The sequence below is a fragment of the Nanorana parkeri genome, unplaced genomic scaffold (genome assembly GCF_000935625.1).
Source record: "Nanorana parkeri isolate BGI_ZX_2015 unplaced genomic scaffold, ASM93562v1 scaffold2279, whole genome shotgun sequence".
NCBI classification, from domain to species: domain Eukaryota; kingdom Metazoa; phylum Chordata; class Amphibia; order Anura; family Dicroglossidae; genus Nanorana; species Nanorana parkeri.
This window is the reverse complement of record NW_017308547.1, coordinates 38,007-49,917: the sequence shown is the minus strand read 5'-3', so window position 1 is coordinate 49,917 and position 11,911 is coordinate 38,007. Positions and strand designations below refer to the sequence as shown.

At 51.1% G+C, this 11,911-nt stretch overlaps 1 protein-coding gene across 1 annotated transcript in view; it reads right to left on the bottom strand.

The window, feature by feature from the left end:
* Positions 1-11,911, bottom strand: part of CEP112 (centrosomal protein 112) — a gene marked incomplete at its 3' end in the record, with an annotated part of 145,596 nt that overhangs the window by 130,715 nt on the left and 2,970 nt on the right. The window contains exons 2-4 of the mRNA XM_018573219.1: positions 8,716-8,821; positions 6,171-6,361; positions 2,405-2,568 (exon numbers count right to left, since the gene is read on the bottom strand). Coding sequence (XP_018428721.1) covers positions 2,405-2,568; positions 6,171-6,361; positions 8,716-8,815 — 455 coding nt within the window. The remainder of the gene's footprint in view (positions 1-2,404; positions 2,569-6,170; positions 6,362-8,715; positions 8,822-11,911) is intronic.

The following is an 11,911-nucleotide window of genomic DNA, read 5'->3' as shown; positions in this document are numbered from 1 at the left end:
GCGAGGAGATGAGGAGGGCGGGAGTTGGGGCGGCGGGGGGGGGGGGGGGGGGGGGGGGGCAGGAAGGCTAGAACTGGCACATCTGAGGGCACACAAAGGTGTGAATGGGCCCCAATACTGAGACTGACCTACTGTCCCTCAATGTCACAGGGTCTGAAAAACGTGACCCGGAAGTGGACAAATACTGGAGGTCACAAGCCACAGGAGACCCTCAGACCTCATCAGTTGGGTCACCACACCAACAAGATAAAAATTCTGATTGGTTGTCATTGGACAGTCAGTGTACACCATTGGTCCAAACCTATGCTACACAGACCAATCACCACCATCTGCTGCTTGTCTGGGTATTTATTGGCCCTCGTGGTGACCTCTTATGTAAGGCTACAAGATGGACTACAATGGTCAGACTGTACAGGGCCGGGCCATGCAGAAGAGGCAGTCGCCTTGTGCCCCGTACCAGTAGGGCGGCGCTGATAGTTCAAGGTTCAGGTAGGAGAAGGGGAACCCTGGGTGGTCCATGACTGACAAGGTTCTCAGACACACAGGAAAGGCCTATGTACACCCCCCAATGCTGAACACAAGGGAAGTGAGCCTTGGGGAGCCCATGGACTGCGTCAGATTGCTGGCTGGTCAGCAGCAGTGCCTGCGGGTGGATGCGGTGGAGACAGATGACCACATTGCTGACCCTCCTCAGCAGATCAATAACGGTGATAACTGATCATTCAGGACCTGGGGTATAGAAGTGACCGTCTCTCGGTGGATCTCTTTGGCTGGCGGGCGGCGCTGTGTGAACGCGGACATCTCAGTGAAACGTGTGAAGAGTTAGTGCACAAATACAGCATAAAACACAATAAACAGAAAATCATTTTATCTCCAAGCAGCTATAAATTATTCACTACAAAAACATACACATGTCACATATTATAAACTGTGCCCGCTCCGGGGGAGGGCGGGGGGCTCGTTAAAGACTTTGTCGTACTTTGATAGAGTTTTTGTAGCTACAGTCTGCCAACCCCGAGTGACTGGCATAATGGGCGCTCCCCCAACCCCGAGTGACTGGCATAATGGGCGCTCCCCCAACCCCGAGTGACTGGCATAATGGGTGCTCCTCCAACCCCGAGTGACTGGCATAATGGGCGCTCCTCCACTCCCGAGTGACTGGCATAATGGGTGCTCCCCCAACCCCGAGTGACTGGCATAATGGGCGCTCCCCCAACCCCGAGTGACTGGCATAATGGGTGCTCCCCCAACCCCGAGTGACTGGCATAATGGGCGCTCCTCCAACCCCGAGTGACTGGCATAATGGGTGCTCCCCCAACCCCGAGTGACTGGCATAATGGGTGCTCCTCCAACCCCGAGTGACTGGCATAATGGGCGCTCCCCCAACCCCGAGTGACTGGCATAATGGGTGCTCCTCCAACCCCGAGTGACTGGCATAATGGGCGCTCCCCCACCCCCGAGTGACTGGCATAATGGGTGCTCCCCCAACCCCGAGTGACTGGCATAATGGGTGCTCCCCCAACCCCGAGTGACTGGCATAATGGGCGCTCCCCCAACCCCGAGTGACTGGCATAATGGGCGCTCCCCCAACCCCGAGTGACTGGCATAATGGGTGCTCCCCCAACCCCGAGTGACTGGCATAATGGGTGCTCCTCCAAACCCGAGTGACTGGCATAATGGGCGCTCCCCCAACCCCGAGTGACTGGCATAATGGGTGCTCCCCCAACCCCGAGTGACTGGCATAATGGGTGCTCCTCCAACCCCGAGTGACTGGCATAATGGGCGCTCCTCCACTCCCGAGTGACTGGCATAATGGGCGCTCCCCCAACCCCGAGTGACTGGCATAATGGGTGCTCCTCCAACCCCGAGTGACTGGCATAATGGGTGCTCCTCCAAACCCGAGTGACTGGCATAATGGGCGCTCCCCCAACCCCGAGTGACTGGCATAATGGGTGCTCCCCCAACCCCGAGTGACTGGCATAATGGGTGCTCCCCCAACCCCGAGTGACTGGCATAATGGGCGCTCCTCCAAATCGGGCACTGGACGCCTACAGAGCTAAGACTCTCCTATACTATCAAACATGACATCATCAGCTTTCACTACATTGGCGCAGGCTGATCAGGTGACATCATTATTTTTTCCAGCTTTTCATATTTTGGTTCTGAGTGATCACATGACATCTACAAAGTGCTAGTCTTCCCAGCACTGACAGAGTAATCACATGACAATATCACACCGACAGCTTTCACTATACTGTGACATCACAGGAGTGACATCATCATTCTGACAACTTTCCCCACACTGGTTATATCTGATCACATGTCACCGTGTCACGCTCTCTCTAGCCGTCCAGGAAAGTCAGATTTCGGGGGATTCACTTTGGCGACACCGTTTGCGTCTTACCGGGAGGGCGAGGAGGAATATCCTGGATCATCCTTTAATGCCAACTTCAAGGACCCATCCGATGTTGGTCCTCTGATCTCCAGTTCTAACAGGACCCAGTCCGGTAATTCCCCCGATCCGGTGCTGTGAAGCCGTGCTGAAATGGGCTCATCAAAGTAGATGGACTGTGGAAAGAGACAACAATCAGACAGAGGCACAGTGCCGGCACAACCTACCCTGATCACCTCTCATCTGTCTACAACTGAAAGAATTACCCATAGTGCCTCACTTTCCAGAGATCTGATTGGCTGCCATGGGTAAAGCTGGCCACATATAGGAGCTGTGCCAATAGACGGGTGTCATGCTATGCACTCAAGTTAAACCAATGAAACTGCTTTCCTGACACATCCGTATGTCATCAGATCATACATGATTCTTTCTGCACCCCCTAACCGAGAGCTAAGTGGGGGCTGTCATAGGAGAAATGTGGCATCCCCCCCAAACCTATCTAAGAATAAATTACCATGTATGTGAGCAGAGGTCTCAGAGTGACATACCATGTATGTGGGCAGAGGTCTCAGGATGACATACCATGTACGTGGGTAGAGGTCTCAGGGTGACATACCATGTATGTGAGCAGAGGTCTCAGAGTGACATACCATGTATGTGGGCAGAGGTCTCAGGATGACATACCATGTACGTGGGTAGAGGTCTCAGGGTGACATACCATGTATGTGAGCAGAGGTCTCAGAGTGACATACCATGTATGTGGGCAGAGGTCTCAGGATGACATACCATGTACGTGGGTAGAGGTCTCAGGGTGACATACCATGTATGTGAGCAGAGGTCTCAGAGTGACATACCATGTATGTGGGCAGAGGTCTCAGGATGACATACCATGTACGTGGGTAGAGGTCTCAGGGTGACATACCATGTATGTGAGCAGAGGTCTCAGAGTGACATACCATGTATGTGGGCAGAGGTCTCAGGATGACATACCATGTACGTGGGTAGAGGTCTCAGGGTGACATACCATGTATGTGAGCAGAGGTCTCAGAGTGACATACCATGTATGTGGGCAGAGGTCTCAGGATGACATACCATGTACGTGGGTAGAGGTCTCAGGGTGACATACCATGTATGTGAGCAGAGGTCTCAGAGTGACATACCATGTATGTGGGCAGAGGTCTCAGGATGACATACCATGTACGTGGGTAGAGGTCTCAGGGTGACATACCATGTATGTGAGCAGAGGTCTCAGAGTGACATACCATGTATGTGGGCAGAGGTCTCAGGATGACATACCATGTACGTGGGTAGAGGTCTCAGGGTGACATACCATGTATGTGAGCAGAGGTCTCAGAGTGACATACCATGTATGTGGGCAGAGGTCTCAGGATGACATACCATGTACGTGGGTAGAGGTCTCAGGGTGACATACCATGTATGTGAGCAGAGGTCTCAGAGTGACATACCATGTATGTGGGCAGAGGTCTCAGGATGACATACCATGTACGTGGGTAGAGGTCTCAGGGTGACATACCATGTATGTGAGCAGAGGTCTCAGAGTGACATACCATGTATGTGGGCAGAGGTCTCAGGATGACATACCATGTACGTGGGTAGAGGTCTCAGGGTGACATACCATGTATGTGAGCAGAGGTCTCAGAGTGACATACCATGTATGTGGGCAGAGGTCTCAGGATGACATACCATGTACGTGGGTAGAGGTCTCAGGGTGACATACCATGTATGTGAGCAGAGGTCTCAGAGTGACATACCATGTATGTGGGCAGAGGTCTCAGGATGACATACCATGTACGTGGGTAGAGGTCTCAGGGTGACATACCATGTATGTGAGCAGAGGTCTCAGAGTGACATACCATGTATGTGGGCAGAGGTCTCAGGATGACATACCATGTACGTGGGTAGAGGTCTCAGGGTGACATACCATGTATGTGAGCAGAGGTCTCAGAGTGACATACCATGTATGTGGGCAGAGGTCTCAGGATGACATACCATGTACGTGGGTAGAGGTCTCAGGGTGACATACCATGTATGTGAGCAGAGGTCTCAGAGTGACATACCATGTATGTGGGCAGAGGTCTCAGGATGACATACCATGTACGTGGGTAGAGGTCTCAGGGTGACATACCATGTATGTGAGCAGAGGTCTCAGAGTGACATACCATGTATGTGGGCAGAGGTCTCAGGATGACATACCATGTACGTGGGTAGAGGTCTCAGGGTGACATACCATGTATGTGAGCAGAGGTCTCAGAGTGACATACCATGTATGTGGGCAGAGGTCTCAGGATGACATACCATGTACGTGGGTAGAGGTCTCAGGGTGACATACCATGTATGTGAGCAGAGGTCTCAGAGTGACATACCATGTATGTGGGCAGAGGTCTCAGGGTGACATACCATGTACGTGGGCAGAGGTCTCAGGGTGACATACCATGTACGTGGGCAGAGGTCTCAGGGTGACATACCATGTACGTGGGCAGAGGTCTCAGGGTGACATACCATGTACGTGGGCAGAGGTCTCAGGGTGACATACCATGTACGTGGGCAGAGGTCTCAGGGTGACATACCATGTACGTGGGCAGAGGTCTCAGGGTGACATACCATGTACGTGGGCAGAGGTCTCAGGGTGACATACCATGTACGTGGGCAGAGGTCTCAGGGTGACATACCATGTACGTGGGCAGAGGTCTCAGGGTGACATACCATGTACGTGGGCAGAGGTCTCAGGGTGACATACCATGTACGTGGGCAGAGGTCTCAGGGTGACATACCATGTACGTGGGCAGAGGTCTCAGGGTGACATACCATGTACGTGGGCAGAGGTCTCAGGGTGACATACCATGTACGTGGGCAGAGGTCTCAGGGTGACATACCATGTACGTGGGCAGAGGTCTCAGGGTGACATACCATGTATGTGGGCAGAGGTCTCAGGGTGACATACCATGTATGTGGGCAGAGGTCTCAGGGTGACATACCATGTACGTGGGCAGAGGTCTCAGGGTGACATACCATGTACGTGGGCAGAGGTCTCAGGGTGACATACCATGTATGTGGGCAGAGGTCTCAGGGTGACATACCATGTACGTGGGCAGAGGTCTGAGGGTGACATACCATGTATGTGGGCAGAGGTCTCAGGGTGACATACCATGTACGTGGGCAGAGGTCTGAGGGTGACATACCATGTACGTGGGCAGAGGTCTCAGGGTGACATACCATGTACGTGGGCAGAGGTCTCAGGGTGACATACCATGTATGTGGGCAGAGGTCTCAGGGTGACATACCATGTACGTGGGCAGAGGACTGAAGGTGACATACCATGTATGTGGGCAGAGGTCTCAGGGTGACATACCATGTACGTGGGCAGAGGACTGAGGGTGACATACCATGTACGTGGGCAGAGGTCTCAGGGTGACATACCATGTATGTGGGCAGAGGTCTCAGGGTGACATACCATGTATGTGGGCAGAGGTCTGAGGGTGACATACCATGTTCGTGGGCAGAGGTCTGAGGGTGACATACCATGTACGTGGGCAGAGGTCTGAGGGTGACATACCATGTACGTGGGCAGAGGTCTCAGGGTGACATACCATGTACGTGGGCAGAGGTCTCAGGGTGACATACCATGTACGTGGGCAGAGGTCTCAGGGTGACATACCATGTACGTGGGCAGAGGTCTCAGGGTGACATACCATGTACGTGGGCAGAGGTCTCAGGGTGACATACCATGTACGTGGGCAGAGGTCTGAGGGTGACATACCATGTACGTGGGCAGAGGTTTCAGGGTGCCGTCTTCAGGCTGGCTGGTGAAGGGCCCCTCCAGCTCGCCACGTTTCAGCATGTGGAGGAGAAGTTTGGCATACAGGTTCCTGTTCTTCCTGCCGGCAATCCCTGTTCCTGCCCCGGAGGGGTCACACAGCTTCTTGATCCACAGGGCACATCGCTGGCGTTCTGAACAACACATAGAACCACGGTTACTCTACACCTGAGCTTCAGGAGTCTACACCAAATGTATTCCATCAAACATACTGGAAAGAACAATTGGACCCATTTCAGGGGCCACGCCGCACCCCCTTGGTCAGCACTTATACAGTTCTATACTGGCTGCTTTGATTTTGGTTTCAATCTGTTGGTATAAGTTCCAGAGAAGCTGATGTTTCTTCTGCCTCTCCAGAACTTATAACTGGACAGTGACTCTACATCAGAACCACCGACCCAATACAATGCATGGCAGAGAGTACACGGCACTGGTACTATGTGATCACATTACTAAAAGTACATTGACATTCTATGACACCAGAAGAGCTCCAATCCATCTGTCCATGTGTCATCCCAGTTCTGTCTCTCCTCTCTCTCTCCTGGCTGTCTCTCCTCTCTCTCTCTCTCCTGGCTGTCTCTTCTCTCTCTCATGGCTGTCTCTCCTCTCTCTCCTGGCTGTCTCTCCTCTCTCTCCCCTGGCTGTCTCTCCTCTCTCTCTCTGCTCTCTCTCCCGTGGCTGTCTCTACTCTCTCTCCTGGCTGTCTCTCCTCTCTCTCCTGGCTGTCTCTCTTCTCTCTCTCCTGGCTGTCTCTATTCTCTCTCTCCTGGCTGTCTCTATTCTCTCTCTCCTGGCTGTCTCTCTTCTCTCTCTCCTGGCTGTCTCTCTTCTCTCTCTCCTGGCTGTCTCTCTTCTCTCTCTCCTGGCTGTCTCTCTTCTCTCTCTCCTGGCTGTCTCTCTTCTCTCTCTCCTGGCTGTCTCTCTTCTCTCTCTCCTGGCTGTCTCTCTTCTCTCTCTCCTGGCTGTCTCTCTTCTCTCTCTCCTGGCTGTCTCTCTTCTCTCTCTCCTGGCTGTCTCTCTTCTCTCTCTCCTGGCTGTCTCTCTTCTCTCTCTCCTGGCTGTCTCTCTTCTCTCTCTCCTGGCTGTCTCTCTTCTCTCTCTCCTGGCTGTCTCTCTTCTCTCTCTCCTGGCTGTCTCTCTTCTCTCTCTCCTGGCTGTCTCTCTTCTCTCTCTCCTGGCTGTCTCTCTTCTCTCTCTCCTGGCTGTCTCTCTTCTCTCTCTCCTGGCTGTCTCTCTTCTCTCTCTCCTGGCTGTCTCTCTTCTCTCTCTCCTGGCTGTCTCTCTTCTCTCTCTCCTGGCTGTCTCTCTTCTCTCTCTCCTGGCTGTCTCTCTTCTCTCTCTCCTGGCTGTCTCTCTTCTCTCTCTCCTGGCTGTCTCTCTTCTCTCTCTCCTGGCTGTCTCTCTTCTCTCTCTCCTGGCTGTCTCTCTTCTCTCTCTCCTGGCTGTCTCTCTTCTCTCTCTCCTGGCTGTCTCTCTTCTCTCTCTCCTGGCTGTCTCTCTTCTCTCTCTCCTGGCTGTCTCTCTTCTCTCTCTCCTGGCTGTCTCTCTTCTCTCTCTCCTGGCTGTCTCTCTTCTCTCTCTCCTGGCTGTCTCTCTTCTCTCTCTCCTGGCTGTCTCTCTTCTCTCTCTCCTGGCTGTCTCTCCTCACTCTCTCTCTCCTGGCTGTCTCTCCTCTCTCTCTCTCTCCTGGCTGTCTCTCCTCTCTCCTGGCTGTCTCTCCTCTCTCTCTCTCCAATCCATCTGTCCATGTGTCACAGTCCTGGACGTCCCGCACTGATGTCCCCACAAGGCCTCAGCTCAGCATCTGGCACACAGGCCACTCTATATATCCCACAATGAGCACACATGGAAGAGGAAGGCCCCTCCTTCACTGAGACTGTTACATGCAGATTGGATAGAATGGGGTCTACATGTTATGTCAGCAGATGGTTGGAGACTAACGACGTTACAGGCGGAGCTATACTACGGGGGACATGATATCCTTTACTGAGGCAATCCTGCCACCTGCAGCCAGACTCATCTCATGGCAGGAACGTGGAAACAGATCTACAAGGCCAGTCAGAAGAAACAGTCTCATCTACACAAGAGGTATTTCTGGGTTCTGACTTCCCGGCAATATTTTGTGCCACTGACCCCCCAACCCCCCAACCCACAACCCACAAGGGCAGAATTAAGTTCCACTCATTAAAATGGGAAAATGGGGGGTCCCATCTGTATGTTATAAGGGGGGGTGACCTGGGAATACTATTTTCCATAGATATGCAGAAGGTGATCCAGCTCATACAAAGTTATTCTTCGGAAATTCTTTCTCCACAAAGCATTGAAGCTGAGCTCCAGGAAGACATCCGAATACATATATGACATGTATATATTTCACTCATATATATCGAGTGAAAGTGAAATGCTGGTAACATGTCAAAGCTGAGAACACAAAATCAGTGCAGAGTCAGGTGACATCAATCCCCCGAGCAGTGACGGATATCCTTACCCAGCCTGCGGGGGCGCTTTAACACGTATGGCTTCATATCCACCAGGAAGTGGTCAAATTCTGCATCCAGGCTCTCCCAGGCATCTTCCTGATTGGTCATTGTACCCTGGAAGGCAGCACACATATGACAGTCAGTCATGTGACCATGACACTGAAATCCAACACTCCGTACACTGACCGCCCTGTGTATATACAGTATATATAACACTCCGTACGCTGACCGCCCTGTGTATATACAGTATATATAACACTCCGTACGCTGACCGCCCTGTGTATATACAGTATATATAACACTCCGTACGCTGACCGCCCTGTGTATATACAGTATATATAACACTCCGTACGCTGACCGCCCTGTGTATATACAGTATATATAACACTCCGTACGCTGACCGCCCTGTGTATATACAGTATATATAACACTCCGTACGCTGACCGCCCTGTGTATATACAGTATATATAACACTCCGTACGCTGACCGCCCTGTGTATATACAGTATATATAACACTCCGTACGCTGACCGCCCTGTGTATATACAGTATATATAACACTCCGTACGCTGACCGCCCTGTGTATATACAGTATATATAACACTCCGTACGCTGACCGCCCTGTGTATATACAGTATATATAACACTCCGTACGCTGACCGCCCTGTGTATATACAGTATATATAACACTCCGTACGCTGACCGCCCTGTGTATATACAGTATATATAACACTCCGTACGCTGACCGCCCTGTGTATATACAGTATATATAACACTCCGTACGCTGACCGCCCTGTGTATATACAGTATATATAACACTCCGTACGCTGACCGCCCTGTGTATATACAGTATATATAACACTCCGTACGCTGACCGCCCTGTGTATATACAGTATATATAACACTCCGTACGCTGACCGCCCTGTGTATATACAGTATATATAACACTCCGTACGCTGACCGCCCTGTGTATATACAGTATATATAACACTCCGTACGCTGACCGCCCTGTGTATATACAGTATATATAACACTCCGTACGCTGACCGCCCTGTGTATATACAGTATATATAACACTCCGTACGCTGACCGCCCTGTGTATATACAGTATATATAACACTCCGTACGCTGACCGCCCTGTGTATATACAGTATATATAACACTCCGTACGCTGACCGCCCTGTGTATATACAGTATATATAACACTCCGTACGCTGACCGCCCTGTGTATATACAGTATATATAACACTCCGTACGCTGACCGCCCTGTGTATATACAGTATATATAACACTCCGTACGCTGACCGCCCTGTGTATATACAGTATATATAACACTCCGTACGCTGACCGCCCTGTGTATATACAGTATATATAACACTCCGTACGCTGACCGCCCTGTGTATATACAGTATATATAACACTCCGTACGCTGACCGCCCTGTGTATATACAGTATATATAACACTCCGTACGCTGACCGCCCTGTGTATATACAGTATATATAACACTCCGTACGCTGACCGCCCTGTGTATATACAGTATATATAACACTCCGTACGCTGACCGCCCTGTGTATATACAGTATATATAACACTCCGTACGCTGACCGCCCTGTGTATATACAGTATATATAACACTCCGTACGCTGACCGCCCTGTGTATATACAGTATATATAACACTCCGTACGCTGACCGCCCTGTGTATATACAGTATATATAACACTCCGTACGCTGACCGCCCTGTGTATATACAGTATATATAACACTCCGTACGCTGACCGCCCTGTGTATATACAGTATATATAACACTCCGTACGCTGACCGCCCTGTGTATATACAGTATATATAACACTCCGTACGCTGACCGCCCTGTGTATATACAGTATATATAACACTCCGTACGCTGACCGCCCTGTGTATATACAGTATATATAACACTCCGTACGCTGACCGCCCTGTGTATATACAGTATATATAACACTCCGTACGCTGACCGCCCTGTGTATATACAGTATATATAACACTCCGTACGCTGACCGCCCTGTGTATATACAGTATATATAACACTCCGTACACTGACCGCCCTGTGTATAAACAGTATATATAACACTCTGTACACTGACCGCCCTATGTATATACAGTATATATAACACTCCGTACACTGACCGCCCTGTGTATATACAGTATATATAACACTCCGTACACTGACCGCCCTGTGTATATACAGTATATATATAACACTCCGTACACTGACAAAAGTCTACCAAGAGTCATAGGGAGTTGTACGATGAGAAGGAGCATCCCCGGGGGTTGTATGGAGAGAACAATTTGGTCCTACAGAGAAAATCAGCATCCCTGGGGTCCTACAGAGAAGTATCCTCAGGGGTATACCAAGATGAGTAGTGTGCTTGGGGGTCATACAATGCATCCTCGGGGGTATACTAAGAAGAGAGGCATCACTGGGGGTTGTACACAGAGAAGGAACATCCTAGGAGGTTGTATGGAGAGGAGGAGAATCCTCAGGGAATGTACGGCGAAGAGGTGGAATGTCCTCAGGGTTCATGTGGGAAAATGGGGTGCACAGAGATATAGATCATCCTCACAGATGGTATGGAGAAGAGTAGAATCCTAGGGGGTCATATGAAGAAGAGGAGTGTCCTCAGGGGTCATACAGAGAAGAGGAGTGTCCTCAGGGGCAATGCAGAGAAGAGGAGTGTCCTCAGGGGCAATGCAGAGAAGAGGAGTGTCCTCACGGGCAATGCAGAGAAGAGGAGTGTCCTCAGGGGCAATACAGAGAAGAGGAGTGTCCTCAGGGGTCATACAGAGAAGAGGAGTGTCCTCAGGGGTCATACGGAGAAGAGGAGTGTCCTCAGGGGTCATACGGAGAAGAGGAGTGTCCTCAGGGGTAATGCAGAGAAGAGGAGTGTCCTCAGGGGCAATGCAGAGAAGAGGAGTGTCCTCATGGGCAATACAGAGAAGAGGAGTGTCCTCATGGGTCATATGAAGAAGAGGAGTGTCCTCAGGGGCAATGCAGAGAAGAGGAGTGTCCTCAGGGGCAATGCAGAGAAGAGGAGTGTCCTCAGGGACAATGCAGAGAAGAGGAGTGTCCTCAGGGGCAATACAGAGAAGAGGAGTGTCCTCAGGGGCAATGCAGAGAAGAGGAGTGTCCTCAGGGGCAATGCAGAGAAGAGGAGTGTCCTCAGGGG